Source organism: Ascaphus truei, chromosome 11 (genome assembly GCF_040206685.1).
Source record: "Ascaphus truei isolate aAscTru1 chromosome 11, aAscTru1.hap1, whole genome shotgun sequence".
In the NCBI taxonomy this organism is placed as follows: Eukaryota; Metazoa; Chordata; class Amphibia; order Anura; family Ascaphidae; genus Ascaphus; species Ascaphus truei.
The window spans coordinates 52600309-52625675 of record NC_134493.1 but is presented as its reverse complement, the minus strand read 5'-3'; the positions used below and the strand labels follow the sequence as shown (position 1 = coordinate 52625675).

Below are 25367 nucleotides of genomic sequence, written 5' to 3'. Positions count from 1 at the left end.
TGCTGCATTGGGCAAGTAAGGTTGTACATAATACTGCATGGGGCAAGTAAGGGTGTACATAATGCTGCATGGGGCAAGTAAGGGTGTACATAATACTGCAGGGGGCAAGTAAGGGTGTACATAATACTGCAGGGGGCAAGTAAGGGTGTACATAATACTGCAGGGGGGCAAGTAAGGGTGTACCTAATACTGCATGGGGCAAGTAAGGGTGTACATAATACTGCAGGGGGCAAGTAAGGGTGTACATAATACTGCAGGGGGCAAGTAAGGGTGTACATAATACTGCAGGGGGCAAGTAAGGGTGTACATAATACTGCATGGGGCAAGTAAAGGTGTACATAATACTGAAGGGGGCAAGTAAGGGTGTACATAATACTGCAGGGGCAAGTAAGGGTGTACATAATGCTGCAGGGGGCAAGTAAGGGTGTACATAATACTGAAGGGGGCAAGTAAGGGTGTACATAATACTGCAGGGGGCAAGTAAGGGTGTACAATACATAATACTGAAGGGGGCAAGTAAGGGTGTACATAATACTGCAGGGGGCAAGTAAGGGTGTACATAATACTGCAGGGGGCAAGTAAGGGTGTACATAATACTGCAGGGGGCAAGTAAGGGTGTACATAATACTGCAGGGGTCAAGTAAGGGTGTACATAATGCTGCAAGGGGGCAAGTAAGGGTGTACATAATGCTGCAAGGGGGCAAGTAAGGGTGTACATAATACTGAAGGGGGCAAGTAAGGGTGTACATAATACTGCAGGGGGCAAGTAAGGGTGTACATAATACTGAAGGGGGCAAGTAAGGGTGTACATAATACTGCAGGGGGCAAGTAAGGGTGTACATAATACTGAAGGGGGCAAGTAAGGGTGTACATAATACTGAAGGGGGCAAGTAAGGGTGTACATAATTCTGCAGGGGGCAAGTAAGGGTGTACATAATACTGCAGGGGGCAAGTAAGGGTGTACATAATGGTGCAGGGGGCAAGTAAGAGTGTACATAATACTGAAGGGGGCAAGTAAGGGTGTACATAATACTGAAGGGGGCAAGTAAGGGTGTACATAATACTGCAGGGGGCAAGTAAGGGTGTACATAATACTGCATGGGGCAAGTAAGGGTGTACATAATACTGAAGGGGGCAAGTAAGGGTGTACATAATACTGCAGGGGGCAAGTAAGGGTGTACATAATGCTGCATGGGGTAAGTAAGGGTGTACATAATACTGAAAGGGGCAAGTAAGAGTGTACATAATACTGAAGGGGGCAAGTAAGGGTGTACATAATACTGAAGGGGGCAAGTAAGGGTGTACATAATACTGCAGGGGGCAAGTAAGGGTGTACATAATACTGCAGGGGGCAAGTAAGGGTGTACATAATACTGCATGGGGCAAGTAAGGGTGTACATAATACTGAAGGGGGCAAGTAAGGGTATACATAATAATGAAGGGGGCAAGTAAGGGTGTACATAATACTGCATGGGGCAATTAAGGGTGTACATAATACTGAAGGGGGCAAGTAAGGGTGTACATAATACTGCAGGGGGCAAGTAAGGGTGTACATAATACTGCATGGGGCAAGTAAGGGTGTACATAATACTGAAGGGGTCAAGTAAGGGTATACATAATAATGAAGGGGGCAAGTAAGGGTGTACATAATACTGCAGGGGGCAAGTAAGGGTGTACATAATGCTGCAGGGGGCAAGTAATGGTGTACATACTGATGGGGGCAAGTAAGAGCATCCCTAATACTGCAGGGGGCAAGTAAGAGCATCCCTAATATTGCAGGGGGCAAGTAAGAGCTGCAATGGCCCCCCCAGTAGCAGCCTCCAGCCCCCCCCCCCCAGTAGCAGCCACCGCCCTTTCCGCAGCCACCCCGCAGCCACCGGGCCTGACCTGAGACCACCCACAAGGTAAGTCTGATTTTTATTTGTATTGGGGGTGTATTTTTTATATGTATTGGGGGGGTGGGGGTATATTTTTATATGTATTGAGGGGGTGGGGGTATATTTTTATATGTATTGGGGGGGTGGGGGTATATTTTTATATGTATTGAGGGGGTGGGGGTGTATTTTTATATGTATTGGGGGTGTGGGGGTATATTTTTATATGTATTGGGGGGGTGGGGGTATATTTTTATATGTATTGAGGGGGTGGGGGTGTATTTTTATATGTATTGGGGGTGTGGAGGTATATTTTTATATGTATTGGGGGGGTGGGGGTATATTTTTATATGTATTGGGGGGGTGGGGGTATATTTTTATATGTATTGGGGGTGTGGGGGTATATTTTTATATGTATTGGGGGGGTGGGGGTATATTTTTATATGTATTGGGGGTGTGGGGGTATATTTTTATATGTATTGAGGGGGTGGGGGTATATTTTTATATGTATTGAGGGGGTGTGGGTATATTTTTATATGTATTGGGGGTGTGGGGGTATATTTTTATATGTATTGGGGGGGTGGGGATATATTTTTATATGTATTGGGGGTGTGGGGGTATATTTTTATATGTATTGAGGGGGTGGGGGTATATTTTTATATGTATTGGGGGGGTGGGGGTATATTTTTATATGTATTGGGGGTGTGGGGGTATATTTTATATGTATTGAGGGGGTGGGGGTATATTTTTATATGTATTGAGGGGGTGGGGGTGTATTTTTATATGTATTGAGGGGGTGGGGGTATATTTTTATATGTATTGAGGGGGTGGGGGTATATTTTTATATGTATTGAGGGGGTGGGGGTGTATTTTTATATGTATTGAGGGGGTGGGGGTATATTTTTATATGTATTGAGGGGGTGGGGGTATATTTTTATATGTATTGAGGGGGTGGGGGTATATTTTTATATCTATTGGGGGGGTGTTAAGTAAAAGTTGCGCGCTAACATTTTTTTTCCATGGTAGGTGCGCTGTTGGTTCGGGGGGGGTGGGTCCTGCTCCTTTCATTTGTCCTGGCCCCATGATTTCTGTTGGCGGCCCTGGGTGTCGGAGGACCCGTGACCTGACTGACCCCTCAGTACTTTGGGGAGTCACACCGGGGTCTTGTGTATTGTATTGTGGGAGTGTATTGTAAGACGTTGCATTATACTCCGTGTATGGTGGTTATTGGTTCCTGTGAAGGGTTATCCCGCCAAATCTGGGATCCCTCATAGGTGGAGGCGCTGCGCTGATAAAGAGACTCACGCCAGGCTCCCAGCGGCGGAGGCTTAGGCCAAGTCCCCACTGGCTATTGCTGTGCCGGACGCTGCAGGGACAAGAGCCGCCCCACAATGGGGCCGGGCGAGTTTTTGAGGCACACATGAAAATTGAAACGGGAACTAGCGATGGAGCGCTAGGCCACGCCCCCGGAGTTTCAGCCAATGAGGGCAAACCTGCCGGGTGACATCATGGCCGCGCCCCCGTCACTCCCTCCCCCCCCCTGTAGCTCTCTGCAGACCGGGAAATTCGGCTGCACGCGCCGCCAGCCTCGCAGGCGTGCGTGCAGCGCAGGTAGCGGAGTCGCAGCCTTATGCCTCCTGTGAGCAAACAGGTATAGCAGCCCGTGTAGTTTCCCTAAGGCTGCGCTTATAGTTCCTGGCGACGCTGCTCGAAAACAAATCCATTGACTCTGTCGCATACGCTTATAGTAAGCGCGACGGAGCGACCAAAAATGTTGAAGCCGGGTAAATTTGATTTTTTTAGAGACAGTCGCTTAAAACTAAAAGTTTAACTTTCGCTAGTGGCGACGTCATCGGTCGCGTCGCCAGCACTGTAAGCGCGGCCTTAGGCATAGGGAAAGGGAAAGGGGGCTAAAAACAGAGAGAAGAGCTCAAACTCTTTACAGATACAGAGAGCATGGCTGACACTATATACAGATACAGGGAGAACAGCTGCCATGTTATATTGACAGGGAGAAGAGCTGGCACTCTAAATACAGAAACAATGAGAAGAGGTGACACTCCCATTTACAAATAAAGGGAGAAGAGAACACTATATAAAGGTACATGCAGAAAAGCTGACACCATATTCCAATACAGGGAGAGCTGACACTCTATATACAGATCTAGGGAGAAGAGCTGACACTCTATATACAGATGTAGGGAGAAGAGCTGACACTCTATATACAGATGTAGAGAGAAGAGCTGACACTCTATATACAGATCTAGGGAGAAGAGCTGACACTCTATATACAGATCTAGGGAGAAGAGCTGACGAGAGAGAGAGAGAGAGAGAGAGAGAGAGAGAGAGACACAGACAGAGAGACAGAGTGAGAGACAGAGACACGCTCTACTATATACATGTAACTGTGTTCCAGGGAACAGGCTTCTGGGGTTCATACCCCACATATCTACTTAGCAGTGCAGCGCCTCCATCTGCCGTAGGCACCAGGAACTGAAGGTGATCTCCCACGGTAGAACCATTACCTCTCCCCCCAGTAAGGTCATATTACCCCTTCCTGCACATCACCCCCCTGCCCATCACATCCCCCTGCCTGCACATCCCACCCCCTGCCCATCACATCCCCCCCTGCCCATTCCATTTCCCCCCCCTGCCCATCACATCCCCCCTTCCTGCACATTACTACATTCCCCCCCTGCCCATCACTACATTCCCCTTCCTGCACATCACTCACTTTTTTTTAAAAAGCTTTATTGCTAACGGACAGACAGACGGACAGACACACAATACTCCCCTGCACATCACATCCCACCCCCCCTGCCCATCACATCCCCCCTTCCTGCCCATCACATCCCCCCTTCCTGCCCATCACCCCACCAGCCTGCACATCCCACCCCTCCTGCTAATCAGATCCCCTGCCTGCACATCACATCTCCTGCCTGCACATCACTCCCCAGCCTGCACATCCCACCCCCCTGCCCATCACATCACTCCCTGCCCATCACATCCCCCCTTCCTGCCCATTACATCCCCCCCTGCCCATCACATCCCCCCTTCCTGCCCATCACATCCCCCCTTCCTGCCCATCACATCCCCCCTTCCTGCCCATCACATCCCCTGCCTGAACATCACCCCTTCCTGCACACCCCCCCCCCTGCCTGCACATCCCATCACCCCTGCACATCACTCCCCATCCCCTCCCCAAACAAGTAGGAAAGTTTGTCTACAAGACCCGCAGATGGAGAAACCAGCCAGATAGCATCCTCCCACAGCAGATAGCCATACCTGCTTTCCAAAGCACACCTGTGGCACCTCAGAGGCAAAGAAAAACGGTGATCCGTGGAATTCCAGCAGGTGATATGCAGCTTTCGTTATACCATCCAAAACTCTGTCCAGATATGTGAACAACTGCGGAGGACAGCCTAGTCAATATCCCCTGCTAATTTTCAAGCACCGTGTCAGTTTTTACCTGTATTCCCAGTGGTGCCAAGTAGTTAACTGTCGCGTCGAGGGGGAAGAAGTCGATGCCCACCAATTTTAAGGGAGCCATTATGGACAAACTGAAGAAGCAGCTTAAAATAACCCCTGAAAAGTTCAAATCAATCAAAGACACCATCAATACCCTTCTGCTGCATCAAAGGGCTCTTGGCTGGAGTACTCAGAGCTTAGAAGACGGCTATCTTTAATAAATAAAGTTTAACATAAAAATATTTTTAATTGAATACTTTATTGTAATTATTGTTTAATTCTTTTTTTCATTCTTGTTTTGCAGGTTTGGCGGGCTGATGACAACACGGAAAAACAACCAGCAATACTGTCAGGAAATGTACAGTACTGTACTTTAATTCATGGATTTACAGTATTTTTTTCTCTAACAAACAATCTCACAATTATTTAACATGTCTTATTATTGTCTTATTCCACTGTAGTACTGTATTTTAAAATGCAAAAAATGCAAAAATTCACATAGTAGTCATTGTTTAAGTCTTGTGTTCAATAATTTTTTTGCGGGTTTAGCAGGCTGATGACAACACTTTGTGCAGGAAAAACATCCTGCAAGGTAGTGTACTGTACTTAAATTGATGCATGTACAGTATTTTCTTCTCTAAACAAAAAATCTTAAAATGACAGTATGTAACATTTCAAGATGTAAAAGACACAGCAATAAGATGTCAGTTGGCAGTGAAAGAAGATTTTATTATTGCCGTATTCTAGTACTGTATTTCAAAAATGAAAAAATTAATATTGTAGTCATTGTTTAATTCTTGTGTTCATTCATCTTTTGCAGGTTTAGTGGGCCGATTACAACACTCTGTTCACTCAGGAAACACATCCAGCAACACAGTCACGTAATGTACAGTACTGTAATTCATGCATCTACAATAGTTTTAATTTCAACCATGTTCCATAGTGACACGCATATGCAGAAATTAAATGACACGCATATGCATTTCAACCAGGTTCCATAGAAACGCGCATGCGCAGAAAGATGTGTACCATTCCAAACATGTAATTCGAGCAGTACACTGTTGTATTTATGCGTGATTATTAATATAGAATATTCTCTCTTTACAGGCGAAGATGTCCAAGAGCCAGCCAGGCCGAAGAAGATGCTGAAGGAAAAAAATTGTCCATTTGGAAGAAGAGAAAAGGAATTTGTATTATTGTACTCGTCATAAAGCTTGATAAGAAATATTATTATTAGATAGTATTTTTATTTGAAACTACTTTTGAGTTCTCAAGTTTCTACAATTAATTTTATACATTTCAATATCATTACATACAGTATGATATCATATTGAATCATATGAAAATGAACGGGAATAAGGGATGGGTTACATTTCATTTAGATTTTGAAGACACAATAGCACGCTAGCCCCTACTATAATTTCTGATCGGTATTGCAGCCAATGCTAAAACTCAATTGTCACTATGTGTCACATTCACGTGCCAAATGCGTGCAGCCATTAAATGTATGGGGGTGAGGGTGAACCTCACGCAAAGACTATGCGACAATACATCTGGCTGCATCTGTTGGAGCACGGAGGAGTTGCAAGATATATTCTTTAATATTTTCCTACTTTCTCAGAGCCTCTGTGAACGGTTTCAATTCTCTTCAGCAATGTAGAGAGGGCAAGGTCCGCAAACATTTTTAATAATATTATTCTCAAATATAATCTAGGGCCGAGATGTAGCCTCCCGCCTTGTTGCTTCCGAAACCCTTTTAAAGTCCAGGCACACTATCACATCTCTAGGGTTTTCTGAAGGTTTAGGTTTGGCCTGTAAAGCTCTGTGGGCTGTCTAGCAGGAACTTATACTGTGGGGTATCGAGCAGTAGGAACTTGAGAGAGAATTTCATAAAATATTCATCTATGTTAATCCCAGTATTCCTTGGGTGTTATATCGGATCCTATTCTTGAGATCCTCCTGTCTCTCTAGGATATCTTCTATCTTGAAGCGCATGGTAGAAAATTCCAAGTCCTCGTCTTCTTTGTGAGTGATAACCTCATTGTTTATTTCCTGTCAACTCAGTCTCCCTGCATGGTAATCTCTGTGGTAACCTCTCTCACGGCTGTTTGTATTTCAGCTTGAAACATGCACTTAATGTTTGAGTAACGCTTTTATATCTTTTTTTTTAGTGCTCGGTTGACTCGATTCTCTAGGGTCCGATTCATTGTTGGAATCAGAGCCAGCACATGAGATCGCACAGATTCCTGCAGTCTGGGAGCTGTTTCTTGCCTCTTAAAGAAGTCCACCGCCTCTTGAGAATGCGAGTGCTTTGTTGACTTTAGATGCATATTTAGGGAGCTATTTGGTGGCTAGACCCAAAATTCAGTAATTTGGCCATCAATTGTGCCTCGATCAGCTGCTAGCAAAATGGGATTCACAGCCGCTGATGGAGCTCTACTCAAAAGCAACCATCTTCCTCAGAGATGAACCATAAAGTAATCACTGTCACGGAAGAGCATAACTTAACCTAGGGATCAAGGCACCAGACAGGACAAAGCAGTGAAATAAAGACTTTTTCTTCCAGCCCGAGCCAGCAAGCACAACACACAAATCACAGCTATACTCACTAAAACAGGGCATGCGAGGGAAATACTAGCTGGCTAGGTGCTGAGTGCCACAGTGAAGGCTTACCTAGGGTTATGCGTCCACTCTTCGTAGGGAGTAGAGACCTTTCAGACATCTCACGCCACTCTGGCTGGGGAGGCAACCCCAGCTGGGGCACATGGCCCCTGAGCCCAATTTCTGTCCATGGACACTTTCTTCTTTGTCGCCTGCACCTCCCCTTCCAGTTCCAGCAATTTTCTCTTGACATGTAAAGCTGCACAAAAAGGGATTGTCAGCCCTGCCTGTCCAGAGACTCTGGCTCTGCTTTATTGTTACCCAAAACACATTTTTATACTGTATTACATTTTCAAAACTGGAATAAAAAGAATAACGGTACAAGGTATGGAAGGGGCTACTCACATTAAAACCAGCTAGTGCCAGGGTCTGGTTGACAGATAAGCCCTAGGGAAAAATGGGCAGGGGCCAAGGGATCAGCTTAACCGTTATTATACTGGTCCCTGGGCCCCATTCCATCAAAATAACACGTGGCCTTTTTAACGGTATATGTTTGTCTGTGTTGTCGCTGATGTTTAATAAATTATGAACTCTGGCTAAAATATTTCCCACATTCAGAGCAAAAAAAATGGTTAATCTCCTGTGTGAATTTTCTGATGTGTAACAAGAGCAGAGTTGTGAGTAAAACATTTGCCACATAAAGCGCAAACAAACGGCTTCTCTCCCGTGTGAATTATCTGATGTTTAACAAGATTTGAGCGGTTGGAAAAACATTTCCCACATTCAGAACAAATAAATGGCTTCTCTCCTGTGTGAATTTGCTGATGTTTAACAAGAGTTGAGCTGCTGGAAAAACATTTTTCACATTCAGAGCAAACAAATGGTCTCTCTCCTGTGTGAATTCTCTGATGTATAACAAAAGTTGAGTAGTGGGAAAAACATTTTCCACATTCAGTGCAAACAAATGGCTTTTCTCCTGTGTGAATTTTCTGATGTTTAAGAAGATTTGATCTGTGGGAAAAACTTTTCCCACATTCAGAGCAAACACATGGTTTATCTCTTGTATGAATGATTTGATGTGCAGCAAGACTTGAGCTATTGGAAAAACAGTTCCCACATTTAGAGCAAACAAATGGCTTTTCTCCTGTGTGAATTCTCTGATGTTTAACAAGATTCGAGTTCTGGTTAAAACATTTCCCACATTCAGAGCAAACAAAAGGTTTCTCTCCCGTATGAACTGTAAAATGTCTAACAAGACTATATTTACTAGGAAAGTGTTTTCCACATTCAGAGCAACCAAACCACTTTTCTCCCTCATGAATTGTATGATTTTTAAAAAGATCTGAGTTACTAGTAAAGCATTTCTGACCTTCAAAGCTGCTATACAACCTTTCTGTGGTATGTACTTTTTGGTGAATTTCATAAGCCGATTTATTTTTAACGTTTTTACCACATTCACTGCACTTACAATTCACAAGTGTATGTGCATTAGTGATTCCTTTGCATCCTTCCATAATATGAGTACATGCATTTTCTGTATGTTCTTTGAGTGTATAAATGTGGGAGCCTGTGACATTTTCTTCTTCCCGTGAGCTTGATTCATTAGCCATGTATCTCACAGATTTTGTGTGTCTTTTTCTTGGTTTATTTTGCATCAAGCGATTTGTTCCCTGATCATTTTTAATAACACTGTTATCTTCATTTACACGATCTGGTGAGCAAAGAGGAGTTTGACATCCTGTCCATGAATCTCTGGTCATGGACATATCTGTTGGAAAGAAATGCAGTGAGAACATAAGGTAATTAATAGCATAAACATTGTCACAATAAAGCCATGCAAGGAATAAAGTATGGGAGTAATCCAGCAACCAATTTCTTAACCTGCTTTTTAAGATAACTATTTTTCTGTTACTTGTTAAATTATCATTGTATATCATGTGTCCACGACTTGGGTGGCAATCAAACCAGTAAGGAAAGCCATGCTAACATTGAAATGAGACGCAACAGTTTACAGATACACCACCAGGTATTATTCTATCTGCTGGGGCAAACTTCAAAAGACATAATACATTCCTTAGAGATTCCCTGACCAGCAGATCCAAAGGTGACAGAGGCAGCACTTTCTTCAATACAAATTAACGATTAACATTATGTAAAATAATTCAGGTCAGGTACAGTATATCCCATAATAATGTCAGGTATAAATCTGAAAGGGCCAAAAGTACAAGATTGTATTGATATAAAATGTGAGAATATATCATCTGTGTTGCAAATATCAGATAATAAGTTTCCCTCTCAAGGTTTAAAGTAGGACTGTCACTGGTGATACATATGCATCTGTCGGACTTCTCTGAACACCAGAATGTGGGTATCATTAATATGAAGGTTACAGGGAGAGAGTTATGAGGTATTTTATACTCTCATATTAAAATGAAATTAAATAATTCCCCTTTATCAGAGAATCCAGATTTAAAAGTGTCACAGGGAAGAAAACACACTCACAAAAGGCTTTGTCACAGATGAAAGGCCTGGGGTTTAAAAGTGTGTTTTTTTTAATCCCTACAACAGATTTACACAGAAGTGTGTTATACCTGATACACTGTTTAAAAAAAAATATTTTATACTTCTTGGCATCTTGAAGGAATTAATATTATTCTGAATCTACGGTATGTACTGTATGTTTTTGTAATCCTTTTTTCTGCAATAAGCACTGTAAAATTGAATAAGTAACATCTTTGAGTACTAATTGAACCTATTACCTTTTGAAGAGATTGATCAAATTTTCCGACATGTTTTGCTAAATTGAGTTCTTGTTTAAATGCATGTTTTTGTAGTATAAGGGGGACAGAGGGTTTTTGTAGTATAAGGGGGACAGAGGACTCTGAGGTTTAAGACCTTAATCCTGGTGGTGGCAACATAATTGGGGTATTATGTGATGGTTTTAGGGTTTGAGTGATCATTTTGGTGCCCGTCGGGAAGGTGAGTGGGACAACTGGAGGGCTGTTTGTTGTTAACCCCTTTCACAGACACACCCACGTACACATGGATAAGCGTGTATTTGAGAAACATAGTTTAATAAACATTTGTGGTTCAACATTTCAATTAGAATAAACCACACGTAGCAACTTGTGATTGGAATGTACTGTTTCTTATTCCTTACACGAACCTCAAATTAACTTTATTTTTTTCTAAAATTGCTAATATCAGAAAACTTAAGCTCGAGATCCTTTTTTGATTGAACGCCACATGGAAAAAAGGAACTTTTATGACGCTTGGACAGTTAGTGGATGAAACAAATGAACTGTGAAATCAAACCCATGCAGGTGAGTATTCTTGAAAATCAGCTCTGCTGCTGGGAATTCCTCAGTGCTCATTGCAGTGCTGCCGTGGATATATGCAATTGGAAACAAGAAAAATATCCTTGTGAGAGGCCAAATGTATGATCACAAAATGATTTTAATAAAACTCTGCATCAAAAAAAAAACTCCATATACAAAACAGGTTGATGTGACCAAACAAGGTTTAAAAAAAACAAACAAATCGTTTTGGCTAGATCTTCTTTTCTATGTCTGTGTAAAATTGGAAATCTACTTACTAGAAGTAGCTAGGACACAAACCTAGTACATGGACGTCTCGGTGTGTTGCGGTTTTGCGGCTGGCTTATTGACAGTGTGCCAGCCCTGCTGCAGCATCAGCTGCTTCGGCTTCACCTCTAAGGTCGTGTGCAACTGAAAAAGTTTAACTAGCAGCCAAGAACTGGCATCTTACACCACGCCTGAGGAAGAGACGCTCCTGTTTTGCAACGCGTAGGGTTAAGACGAAAATATCCTCGGGGATCCCGCAGCTGAGAATAGTGCTGTCGCTCGGAGAAGCCGGCCGGCAAACATGACCAGAGAGGTGAAGCCGAGCAGCTGATGCAGCACATGAGCAGCTGATGCAGCACGTCCGCAGCACTACCAATAAACCAGCCAGGGATCCGCAGCACGCCGAGACTTCCATGCACTAGGCTCGTGTCCTAGCTAGTTCTCGAAAATAGATTTCCAAGTTTGCACATCGACGTAGAAAAGAAGATCTAGCCAACACAGTTTGTTTGTTTTTTTTAAACCTTGTTTGGTCACATCAACCTGTTTTTTATATGCATAGTTTAATTAAAATAATTTTGTGATCATACATATGGTCTCTCACAAGTCTATCATTAGCAATGAAAAGTGCAAATCACCAGGGATAATGCACTATTGTGGCACTCTCTCTTTTTATTGTTTCCAATTGCATATATCCACGGCAGCACTGCAATAAGCACTGAGGAATTCCCAGCAGCAGAGCTGATTTCCAAGGATACTCACCTGGATGGGTTAATTTCACAGACATTTGTTTCATGAACTAACTGTCCAAGCGCCATAAAAGTTCCTTTTTTCCAAGTTTCCTTCACTCTGCTTTCCCAAGAAATCCAGCCAGACTTTTTAGGCAGCTTATAGACTTAAGTCAAATTGGACAATTTTATCACTGTTTATTTTATCACTTTGTTATTGTTCAAATATTACATAAATGTGCACACTTCAATCACGGGCACCAAAAATTAAAACAGAAGTTTAATAAGCGCTTTTACACTCATTTTCAGCCAATAGAATGCCACTTGACAGACACCTCTACTAGAATGAGAGAAAGCCTCCTCTTACCCAGTGATATGAGGTTATTCTCCATCACATCCTTGTAGAGCTCCTTGTGTTCTTCTAAATAACCCCACTCCTCCATGGATAAATACACAGCAACATCGTCACACTTTATAGGTACCTGTATCACAAAGAATCCCCTCACTTATTATCCAGACATAACAATTGGTCCTGAAAGAATCTTTTATTTATGGAAAGCCAGGCGAGCAAGGGTGAGAGGAAAATACAGATACATAGAACAAAGTTACTGTAGCTAAAGAAAAAGCTGATTGAAGACATAAAGGTGGTAAAATGTACCGCTGTTCAGCAGCCCTCACCTCTCCAGTCAGTAGGTGAATGATCCTGTTGGTGTGTTCCAGGATCTTCTCAGTCTCCAGCATCCTGGCATTGTTTCTGCCATGTATCCGTGAGTTAGTTGGATGCTCCATGATGTGTCTCTGGGTCCTGCACAATCCTTCGGTGACACAGGGACTGCTGCTGTCTGTGACATGCTCACCGTGCTTCTTCACAACAATATAATCCTACACATTGAGATATACAGAAATAAATATCTCTGTGCAGAGCCACAGACAAACGTTCAGTCCCATTCTCCTGAAGATTTGTTGCTTCTCAGTGAGAGGTAAAGTGAAGGGCGTCAGAGGGACAAATCTTGTTAACCGCTCTACACTCAAGCAATTTATTCAGTGGCCTACACACCAATTCTGTCTTTTATATCACTGATTTGACTGCACCAAACTCATTGACTCCACTGTGCCTATATGGCACAAATATCATGGATTGTAGAACAATCCCATTCAAAATAATCTGTAATCATTACAGGACTCGCGATATTATAGTTACAACCTATGTTTGCGTACGTCACTTGTTACTGTCCAGGAGACAGACCAGCTAGGCAGAAATGGGGAGTATAGACTGACCCGTACCTGGAATCTAGATCCTGAATGATTAAGAGTTGTGGGGTCCGGTTCCAGGGTCAGAGTAGAGGTCACTGTCCCGAGGTCGGGCAGGAGAGAAGCAGAGGAGTCCAAAGGCAGGCAAAACACAATAGACAACCAAAAAAAGGGGCGGGGGAATTACCACTCAACTATTAAATAAAGTCTAGTGGGAGGTGCATATTGGGATAAGGAGAGAAATACAGGTGAACCCTAGAGTGGTGTACACCAAAAAGCCCCCACCTTGTTTGCCACATAAATATATATTTGGATCGTATACTACGTCCTAAGAACCAATGTCTTGATAAACCGCCACTGTAAATCAGCTTGGCTTTATAGATATGCAGTCCCTATAGCAGGTAAATAGTTACCTATACAAATCGGTGGGCAACAAATAAAAGGTGCTAAAAAAAAAAAAGAAGTTATTTTAGTCCAAACGGAAGACATACTTCCCAGTATATAAGGGTTCTAAAACATATCTAAAAATACATCAATAAGCGGGCTGATGGATATCCGATCGTCATAGGTGTAGTTGGTAACATCACATTATAGTGGGGCAAAGAAGGGATGTAGTATCGCACAGCTAATAATAATAGAATAGGTGGTAATGGGTATTACTGTACCATATATATCAATAGTATTAGTTGATAAATTAATTATTTAAATAGCTCACATAGTGATAGTGAGGATATAAGTGGGCACTACAGTACACAGAGAGTGAGCCTAGGGGGCAGCCAAGAAATGGGAGTAAGTTATCTATGTAACAAAGAATATCATATACAGACGCTCATCATAAATTGATGTGATGGTATACTAAATCCCAGTATGTTCGCTATAGTGATCTACACTACATCAATTTTATAATATATGTATAATATACATAGTGGCTCGAGGATCTCCTCCTGCAAAAACATGTTTCTTCTTGGACTGACTGTTCTCTCGATGCCCAATCATGTCCTTATGTGACCCGGGGCTCTCCATGTGACCAAACTTCTTCCCTGCTCCTGTGCTCTTACTTACATCTCAAGTACCTCCCTTATTAATGTTCTGCAGGACCCTTATAATGAGATAAGATGGTGCCATTTTCACATCCCCTGGAGCCCTCACCTCTCCAGTCAGCAGGTAGATGATCTCCAGGGTGTGATTCAAGATCCTCTCAGTCATCTGCTTCTTGTCCTGGTTCATCCCCAATTAGTTCATCAGATTCTCCGAGAATGGGATCTGGTCTTTGTGGAAATGTTGCAGCACGTGGTGACCACTGCAGTTCGTGATCTATATTGTACTTGTCCTTCACAACAGTACGACTACAAATGGGGGAGAGAGAGGGAGGTGTAGATGTCACCCTGCAGTGCAAGAAAAATATACAATTTTATATACTGCAAATAATTTATCACCTAGTCCAGGCTGGCTTTAGCCCTGTCTTTCCCATGTATAGAATGGCCACGATAATAGGCAAGATAAGCTAAACCAACCTGAAATAAGTGATAAAATAGTTATTTTAAATACAACAGTAAATATTAACCCCATAGTAGATATCAATCTGGTGTTTAAGGGATTAACATTGGTTACAAATTGTTTTAAAAAGACACAAATTGTTGTTATGCCTGGCACGCCAGGCCTGTGTTGTATAGGACTGAGGTTATCTCGAGTCAATATATGTGTTGCCAAAGATGGGATTATAATATATAATAATCTATTTGTTTACTTTTAGAAAAGAGGCGTCTAAGAGGGGATATGATAACTATATACAAATATATTTGGGGACAATACAAGGAGCTTTCAAAATAACTATTCATCCCACGGGCAGTACAAAGGACTCGGGGGCATCCCTTAAGGGAGGAAAGGAGATTTCACCAACAATAAAGGAAAGGGTTCTTTACAGTAAGGGCAGTTACACTGTGACACCTATTTGCAAGAATAACAAATACATATTGTAACCGTTGCAATGACAAATCAAATGATGCCAAACATTTAATGATTAAGAGGTGCAAAAGAGAGATTGGGGGTAGGAGGGTAGATGATGGGGGTAGTTAGTTAGGCTTCCAGGGGCGGGGAGAGGAGCGTGTAGCGGTTTTACTTCTTCATTACCATAGCAACCACTAAGGTAATTAAGGTAATTAATGGGGGTTTATTAACGTATTTTATTTTGATTTAATGTATTTCTTTAATTACGGTTTACCTTTTATTACCAATGTGGATATCTGGATTTCCCATTTAGATGGCCTTGTTATTCACAGTGATAATCAATGGTTTTAGGTTTAAAATGTATTTTTAATGTTCTCTATTGTTTTATATTTTCTTTTTTTCAATGCCCAAAACCACTATTAGCCACATATGGTTGATAGGATATCGGGCATCAGTCTAGAGGAGGGGTGGGTGATGAGGGTAGTTGACCCCGAGATGGGGGGGGGGGGGGCGCTGGAAGCCGGGGGGGGGGGGGGGTTAATCCCTTCATTACCATAGCAGTTAGCAATAAAATGTATTTTTAAATGTAATGTTTTACATTATTATAAGTGCCAAAACAGGTTGTTTCTTTTATTTAGATTAAGGCCCCAAATCTCTATTAGCCACAATTGGCTAATAGGGATATTGGGCATTAGTCTGGAGGGGGCCGGGGTTGGGGGATTAGGTGTTGGAGGTAGTTGCCCGGGAGAGGGTGGTGGGATGGGTTAACCCCTTGCTTACCTTAGCGGTTAGTAAAGCAATGCATGGCAATGCAAGGTGGGCAACAGGGTTCGGTAGTGTTTTTTCAATGTATTAACCCCTTTAGTGACTGTGGTATACATTGATAACCACGGGCATCAAAGGGGTTAATGTTATTTCTATCATAGGCTTCTGTAATAATAGGGATTACAGAAGGCTAGGATAGAAATATGATCGCGATGCGGTATGAAAGCATTTACCAACGGCCGCATTCATTCCCGCACCGCCATTTAGCCTAAATATCGCACCCGGTAAATGATTCCTGCAATGTTGATACCTCCCTACTTAGCATCCCGGTAATAACGCGCGTATTTCTCTCTCGTCGGGTTCGATATTAATTCCACTTTAACAGTTTGATTTACCTGGGCCTATGTATCATCCTATGCTTGCTCATACTGTGATCCACCACTGATTGTGTATGTCACAGTACTAACTCTATATGTTCTTAAAGCTGCTTAAAACTTGATTTAGTTGCCCAGCAATAATCCCCACTCCTCCCCTTCCTGTTTTGGCACCAAGGCAATGCGTATTTAAAGGTGGCATTAGTGTCACTGTGATACTCCTGATGACTCCCATGGGGACCGCAACGTTTGGTCTGGGTGTGAGATAGATATATATATATGTTTTAATAAAGTAATATCTTTATTATTATTTTTTATTATAATCTTCTTGTGCTGGTATTAATTTCAATTTGTTACATTAAACCTGCATATACCATTTTCTCTAACTTGCGCAAACTGGCAGTCAGGGCCCTTTATTTTGAGCGAGTGCTGCTATTTTGTGTGTTAGTATATATAGGTGTACACACACACACACATACACACAAAGACAGCTTCCCCAGGCCCTGTAGGGGGGTGCAGGACGGACAGGTGAGTGGCGGAAGAGGGAGTGTGATGGCAATGGCAGAGGGCGTGCGTGCGGAGAAGAGCGGTAGACAAGGGAGCGTGATGGGGGTGGCGGAAGCAGAGGGGGCCTCTGGGGGCCTGAACCGGAAGTCAGTCATGACTTACAGTATCTGCTGCCAGTACGCCAAGGGGGGCTGAATAAGAAAGACATGGGGGAGGGGGGGAGAAAGACATGGGGGAGGGGGGGAGAAAGACATGGGGGAGGGGGGGAGAAAGACATGGGGGAGGGGGGGAGAAAGACATGGGGGAGGGGGGGAGAAAGACATGGGGGAGGGGGGGAGAAAGACATGGGGGAGGGGGGGAGAAAGACATGGGGGAGGGGGGGAGAAAGACATGGGGGAGGGGGGGAGAAAGACATGGGGGAGGGGGGGAGAAAGACATGGGGGAGGGGGGGGGGAGAAAGACATGGGGGAGGGGGGGGGAGAAAGACATGGGGGTGGGGGGGAGAAAGACATGGGGGTGGGGGGGAGAAAGACATGGGGGTGGGGGGGAGAAAGACATGGGGGTGGGGGGGAGAAAGACATGGGGGTGGGGGGGAGAAAGACATGGGGGTGGGGGGGAGAAAGATATGGGGGTGGGGGGGAGAGAGCGACAAACTTGGGAAGGAGGGGAGAGAGAGACAGACTTGGGAAGGAGGGGGAGAGAGAGAGACAGACTTGGGAAGGAGGGAGAGAGAGAGACAGACTTGGGAAGGAGGGGGAGAGAGACAGACTTGGGAAGGAGGGGGAGAGAGACAGACTTGGGAAGGAGGGGGAGAGAGAGAGACAGACTTGGAAAGGAGGGGGAGAGAGACAGACTTGGGAAGGAGGGGGAGTGAGACAGACTTGGAAAGGAGGGGGAGAGAGACAGACTTGGGAAGGAGGGGGAGAGAGAGACTTGGGAAGGAGGGGGAGAGAGAGACTTGGGAAGGAGGGGGAGAGAGAGACTTGGGAAGGAGGGGGAGAGGTTGCAGAGGCCTCGCGCAGTCCCCTGGCGTTTAATTTAAATGCCTTGGGGAAGAGCGCGGGATCTCTGCAAACGCCCGTGCCCCCCCCCAAAAAAATATCTTGTGCCCCCCCCCCAACAGTTTGCGCACCGCGGCTGTATATGGTGCAGTTCCACTGATAGAACGCAGGCACTTGGCGTTCGCCTATGCTGTATTGGAACTTTAGACGAATATCACCTCGTCAGTGACTCTCCCTTTCATACTGCATGTTTGTGAGTGCAATCTTATCTACCTCTGTAATATATATTTTTAGGGGGGTGGGTTGATTTATCCAATAAGAAGCAGCCATACCTCCACTCATCTAAAATATTGGACTTTTCTATGAACTTTCAGCTACAATATCTTTGGCAAGTTTGATAGAGGATTTTCATTTTGTGGTTTTGCATGTTGATGATATTGGATACACTGTTTTATTGAAAACTGATATGTATTTTTTAACATTTTGTTATATATACACGCAGTGTGTGAATCCATGCAAACAATCACATCATTATTATATTAGCTACTAATATTATTAGTCTGTATTTATCCTTTTATTCACCCTCTAGGATTGTTGGGGTGTTTTATTATAATATATAGGCTGTATACGTGTTTAATGTTAATAGTAACAAAGTACAGTAACCATACCTTGCTTCAGCCGAGGGGGAAAGAGGTGTGCTTACCGAAGCTATGCACGGATTGGCTGATCTCTGGGGACATCATAGCTTTAAATTAAAGGGATTCTGGGTCTTGTAGTTCATCTACCTCCACAAGCAGAGAAATGAGCATGGCAATGAGCAGCCAATCATAAAGGAGCAGAGCGAGACTACTCCCCGAAGGGAGGGGGAGTGAGAGACTACAGGAGGGGAGGGGAGAGACTACAGGAGGGGAGGGGAGAAACTATAGGAGGGGAGGGGAGAAACTACAGGAGGGGAGTGGAGGGGAGAGACTACAGGAGGGGAGGGGAGAGACTACAGGAGGGGAGGGACTACATGAGGGGAGGGACTACAGGAAGGGAGAGACTACAGGAGGGGAGGGACTACAGGAGGGGAGGGACTACAGGAGGGGAGAGACTACAGGAGGGGAGAGACTATAGGAGGGGAGGGGAGAGACTACAGGAGGGGAGGGGAGAGACTACAGGAGGGGAGGGGAGAGACTACAGGAGGGGAGGGGGGAGACTACAGGAGGGGAGGGGAGCTAGAAACTACACCACTGTATTGGGGGGGGGGGGGAAGACTACAGGAGGGGAGAGACTACAGGAGAGGAGAGGAGGGGAGAGACTACAGGAGGGGAGAGACTACAGGAGGGGAGAGACTACAGGAGGGGAGGGGGGAGACTACAGGAGGGGAGGGGAGAGACTACAGGAGGGGAGGGGGGAGACTACAGGAGGGGAGGGGAGCTAGAAACTACACCACTGTATTGGGGGGGGGGGGGGGGGAATGGTAGAGAGATACTACAGCACAAAAGGGGGTACGGTTGCCAGATGGCTTGTCCAAAAAATATTGGACACGATGGCAAAATATGCAACCTCCCCAATACATATAAAAATAACCTACCACCCCCCCCCCCCCAATACATATAAAAATACCCCCACCTCCCCCATACAATGGCAATCCTAAAAGAGGGGTATGTGAAAAGAGAGACCACCACGAGAGGCAGGGGTAGAGAGAGAAGTACACAAACGGAGGGGGGATGAGGGGTAGAGAGACTACACCACAAGAAGGGGTGGGGGTGTGTACAAATGGGGGGAGGGTAGAGAGAGAGACTACACCACAAGAATGGGGGTTGGTAAAGAGACTACACCACAAAGGGGTGGAGGGGAGAGACTACACCACTAGGGGGGTGGGTAAAGAGACTACCCCAGAAAAGAGGGGGTAAAGTCTATCCTGACCCCCCCCCCCTTGTTGTGTTGTCTCTCTATTTCCCCCTATTGTGGTGTAGTCTCTCTCTACCCTCAACTCTTGTGGTGTAGTCTCTCTACTTCCCCCTTTTGTGGCATAGTCTCTCTATCACCCCCTCTCATCTTGTGTTGTAATCTCTCTCTATGCACCCCCCCTTTTGTGGTGTAGTCTCTACTCCCCCCTTTTGTGGTGTTGTCTCTCTCTCTACCTCCCCCTTCACGTGGTGCAGTCTCTCTACCTCCCCCTTCACGTGGTGCAGTCTCTCTCTACCTCCTCCTTCACGTGGTGTAGTCTCTCTCTCTACCTCCCCCTACACGTGGTGTAGTCTCTCTCTACCTCCCCCTTTACGTGGTGTAGTCTCTCTACCTCCCCCTTCACGTGGTGTAGTCTCTCTCTACCTCCCCCTTCACGTGGTGCAGTCTCTCTCTACCTCCCCCTTCACGTGGTGCAGTCTCTCTACCTCCCCCTTCACGTGGTGCAGTCTCGCTCTACCTCCCCCTTCACGTGGTGTAGTCTCTCTCTCCCTCCCCCTTCATGTGGTATAGTCTCTCTCTACCTCCCCCTTCACGTGGTGTAGTCTCTCTCTACCTCCCCCTTCAGGTGGTGTAGTCTCTCTCTACCTCCCCCTTCCCGTGGTGCAGTCTCTCTCTACCTCCCCCTTCCCGTGGTGCAGTCTCTCTCTACCTCCCCCTTCCCGTGGTGCAGTCTCTCTCTACCTCCCCCTTCACGTGGTGCAGTCTCTCTCTACCTCCCCCTTCACGTGGTGCAGTCTCTCTCTACCTCCCCCTTCACGTGGTGTAGTATCGCTCTCCCTCTTGTCCGCCTCCTCCTCTGTTATTGTCTCCTGGTTGCTATGCGATCGCATTTCTCTGAGGTGTTTGTGGGAGTTGTAGTTCATTTCCTGTTCCAACAGAATAGTATTTACAGATAAATGAACTGCAAGACCCAGAATCCTTTGTATTATAGCTGATGACATCACTAGAGATCAGCCAGTCCGTGCAGAGCTTCGGTAAGCACATTCATCCGCCAAACGGCTGCACCAAGGTATTGGTTGCTTTGTTATTATTGACATTAGACGCATATACACACACACACACACTCACACACTCACACACTCACACACTCACACACTCACACACTCACACACTCACACACTCACACACACACACACTATCATCTATTTATTTTTTGATTATATATATCTATATATATCTCAGTTACGCACTGCCATACAGCAGGTATATTATATGTAGCCAGATTCCCCCTTAAGCTTTCTTACCTTAGTTGGGGGAGGCTGGGGAGGTGATCTGGTGCATCCGGTGAGTGCCGGGGGCGTTCAGGATGGCAAGCGGGTCGCCGGAGGTCCGCGGCGGTGTCCGTTGCAAGTCTCTGCCATATTTGTATGCGTGCGCATGCCCATTGCTGTTAGCGCACGCGCAATGTCTCCCTGATCGCGGTATTCCGCAATGTCTCCCTGATCGGCGGCCATTACACAGGGCTCCGCAGAGGACAGAGAAGAACTACAAGTCCAAGCATGCTATAGGGCTGAGAGATGCATGACAGTTGGAGTGACTGACTGGCAGTTGGAGTGACTGGCAGTTGGAGTGACTGGCAGTTGGAGTGACTGGCAGTTGGAGCCAGGACAGAGAAAGGTAGGGTCTGGGTGTCAGTGGCACCCAGACTAGGCCAGATTAACCCTTTTGGTTCAAGATAGGCCCCACGCACCTAATCAGATTATGGCTGCTACAGGGAAACCCCTATCTTGGGACATTTCCCCTGTAGCTGTATACAGTTAGTGTATACTGCCATTTGAAGACGCCGTAGCGATTTGCGAACTGTGGTCTGGGGCCGGACCACCACCTTGCTCCCTCCGTTCCTGCGCCCCCACCTTACCTCGCACGGCGGGCAGGTCGTGTGACGTCACGTAACCGGTGGCGTCATTTGACGCCGTGTTACCAAGGCAATCGTGGCGTTACATGACCCCGGGATGTCATTTGATGCCGTGTTGCCATGGTCACCCGTCCTGAAGCCGGCTGAACCTCTGTAATTAGAGGTTGCAGAGGCCTCACATAGTCCCCTGGCATTTCATTTAAATGCCTTGGGGAAGAGTGTGGGGCCTCTGCATCGACCCGCGCCCTCCCCTCCCCCAAAAAAAAATCTTGCGTCCCCCCCAGTTTGCACACCGCTGGCATAGAGAGAAGAGGTAATCTAGTACTGCATGGAATGCCTAACCTATGCAGTGTCTAAAGGGTTAGCATTTTAGAAGCACCATATGTGCTATGTATGAGCTACAGTGCAGTTAAAAATCAGAAGTGGCCTAATAATTATAGGGAGAAAAATCTAAATGAAAAAGAAATCTATATATTTGTCTGTCCGTCTATCTGTCTTGCGCCCCCTACACTTCTTCGTCCGGGGCAGCTGTCTTGGGTATCAAAATGGAGGGGCCCTGAGGGCCAGTTTGTGCAAGGTAGAAAAAATAATATGTGCAGGTTTAATGTTGCAAATTGAAATGAATACCAGCACAAGAAGATTATAGAAAATAATAATAATAATAATAAAGATATTAATTTATATATACACATATATATCACACTCAGACCTGACGTTTCAGTCCCCAGGGGGGGCCTTCATCGGGAGTATCACAACGACACTACTACACCTTTTAAATATACATTGCCAAAACAGGAAGGGGAGGAGTGGGGATTGTTGCTAGGCAACTAGGCCAAGGCACATTAAAAAAATAAGTGCAGTTTTATGAAAATTTAGATGATACTAAATTGTGTAAGGTAGTAGAATCAGAGAAGGATGTAATTTCTCTCCAGAAGGACTTGGAGAGGCTGGAAACTTGGGCAGGTAAATGTCAGATGAGGTTTAATACAGATAAATGTAAGGTTATGCATATGGAAAACAAGAATAAACAGCCAATTTACAAATTAAATGGGGATACATTGGGGGAATCCTTGATGGAGAAGGATTTAGGAGTGCTTGTAGACTGCAGGCTTAGCAATCGTGCCCAATGTCATGCAGTAGCTGCAAAGGCAAACAAGATCTTATCTTGCATTAAACGGGCAATGGATGGAAGGCAAGTAAACATAATTATGCCCCTTTACAAAGCATTAGTAAGACCACACCTTGAATATGGAGTATAATTTTGGGCACCAATCCTAAGAAAATACATTATGGAACTAGAGCGATTGCAGAGAAGAGCCACCAAATTAATAAAAGGGATGGATAATCTGATTTGAGGAGAAGCAACCGAAATTAGATTTGTTTACATTAGAAATGAGGCGTCTAAGAGGGGATATGATAACTATATACAGATATATTTGGGGACAAAACAAGGAGCATTCAAAAGAACTATTCATCCCAAGGGCAGTACAAAGGACACAGGGTCATCCGTTAAGGTTGGAGGAAAAGAGATTTCACCAGCAACAAAGGAGAGGGTTCTTTACAGAAATGGCAGTTCAAATGTGGAATTCATTACCCATGGAGACTGTGATGGTCGATACAACAGATGTGTTCAAAAAAAGGTTGGCAATCTTTTTAGTAAGAAAATGTATACCAAATAGAGAAACATGGGAAGTATGTTGACCCAGGGAATAATCTGATTACCAATTTTTGGAGTCACAAGGATTTTTTTTTCCCTCTTATGAGATATCATTGGATGATATGTAACTGTGTTTTTTTGTTTGCCTTCCTCTGGATTAATATACTGTAAGTACAGTACAAGTATAGGATAAAGTATCTGTCGTCTAAATGTAGCATAGGTTGATCTTGATGGACATATGTCTTTTTTTAACCTCCTCTACTATGTAACTATGTAACATCTACATCCCCTCTCTCTTACCCTTTGTATTATGATATAGTTGTGAAGAACAAGTACAATATAGATCCCGAACTGCAGAGGTCACCACATGCTGCAACATTTCCACAAAGACCAGATCCCATTCTCGGAGAATCTGATGAACTAATTGGGGATGAAACAGGACAAGAAGCAGATGACTGAGAGGATCTTGAATCACACCCTGGAGATCATCTACCTGCTGACTGGAGAGGTGAGGGCTCCAGGGGATGTGAAAATGGCACCATCTTATCTCATTAACAGGGTCCTGCAGAGCATTACTATGGGGAGATACTTGAGATGCAATGTAAAAGGACAGATGTTATTAGACTAAGTAAGAGCACAGGAGCAGGGAAGAAGTTTGGTCACATGGAGAGCCCGGGTCACATAAGGACATGATTGGGCAGCGGGAGAGCACAGTCAGTCCAAGAAGAAACATGTTTGTGCAGAAGAAGATCCTTGACCCACTATGTATATTATACATATCGTATATTATAAAATTTCTGTATTGTCTGTGCTACATGAATCTGTAATATCCACAGAATGTAGCAGTAAGAACACATTATAGTAAGGGAATATTTGGGAAACAATGATCATGGTCTCATTTGAATTAATTTATCAAAGCACCATTATATGGTGGTCACGGCAGCCCTGAACGTTTCACACCGGGATCACTATCACCAGACAGGACACAGTAGTAGAATAAACGAAAGTTTATTCTGGCAAACCAGCAAACACACAAATAACACATTCACAGGGTAATACTCACCAACTGGGGCCTGAGGGGTAAGAATCTAGCCTCAACTTGGTGCAGGGACCAGCTTCAGTAGGCTTGCCCTGAGCAGCTTCCTCTGTCTTCTCAGTGCTATTCGGCAAGTAGCACTTTCGAATCGCCCGCCAGTCGTGACGTCACAGTCTCCGGTCCACGTTCCAGGATCAACTGGTACTCTGATTGGCCGTGCCCCTTACATATGCCTCAGTCTCCTATCTTTTCGCTGGAGCAGAGGCCACTGACCAATCATAGCACAGTTCGTGACGGTGCAGCCAATCGGAGGACAAGGGGTCGTCCGGCTGCACCAATCAGAGGAGGGGACTGCCTAGGGACTGAGTGAGCTCACTGGGGAGTGAGCTACTGGCAAGTGAGAAATTCGAACTAGCCAATGGGAATCGTGCTTACGGAACTGAGACTCGGCAACGGTTCCCCTGGCCAGCCACATACCCCCTGCAGGGTAGGCACCCCACCGTCTCGGTGAACAAAGGCTCTGCACTGCCGAAAACCAGTTCCCGGACCTGAGTCACAGCCATTCACCATTGTCCAAGTACTCAAGCCGCTCCCAAGCTCTGCCACAAACCGGTATGTCTCCGTATGCAGCCCACCTAAGTGAATTACTGTCTCTGCACACTGAGAAATACTAGAAACACAAGGACATTGCTGGCTTACTAACTGCGGGGAAAAAATTAACACGGAATAAAAGTGCATTTTTACAATCCCTGTTCCCCAAGACACA

General features: G+C 44.8%; 2 protein-coding genes and 1 long non-coding RNA gene across 12 annotated transcripts in view; 2 read left to right on the top strand and 1 right to left on the bottom strand.

Annotated features, from left to right (window-relative positions):
* The window catches only part of LOC142462883 (uncharacterized), a 69850-nt gene that overhangs the window by 34458 nt on the left and 10025 nt on the right, over positions 1–25367 (top strand). The window contains exon 7 of the mRNA XM_075565097.1: positions 23993–24073. Within this exon, the coding sequence (XP_075421212.1) occupies positions 23993–24073 (81 nt within the window). The remainder of the gene's footprint in view (positions 1–23992; positions 24074–25367) is intronic.
* LOC142463476 (uncharacterized) lies at positions 4855–6572 on the top strand. Of its 2 annotated transcripts, none has more exons than XR_012787442.1 (4): positions 4855–5228; positions 5647–5700; positions 6163–6223; positions 6450–6572. It is a non-coding gene; the product is annotated as an uncharacterized LOC142463476 (long non-coding RNA). The 2 variants fall into 2 exon arrangements; XR_012787441.1 differs by having other exon boundaries at positions 5647–5733.
* LOC142463473 (uncharacterized) lies at positions 8064–21593 on the bottom strand. 9 transcript variants are annotated; one of them, XM_075566298.1, is made up of 6 exons: positions 18766–20851; positions 14653–14888; positions 13537–13601; positions 12931–13134; positions 12620–12734; positions 8064–9711 (listed from the first exon to the last, which is right to left on the bottom strand). In XM_075566298.1, the coding sequence occupies exons 4-6, from the start codon at positions 13039–13041 to the stop codon at positions 8576–8578; spliced, it is 1362 nt and encodes a 453-aa protein (XP_075422413.1). In that variant the 5' UTR covers positions 13042–13134; positions 13537–13601; positions 14653–14888; positions 18766–20851; the 3' UTR covers positions 8064–8575. The 9 variants fall into 9 exon arrangements, with proteins under 9 accessions (XP_075422413.1, XP_075422405.1, XP_075422412.1 ...); XM_075566290.1 differs by lacking the exon at positions 13537–13601 and having other exon boundaries at positions 14653–14849; positions 18766–20288; positions 20385–20848; XM_075566297.1 differs by lacking the exons at positions 13537–13601; positions 18766–20851 and adding an exon at positions 21298–21593.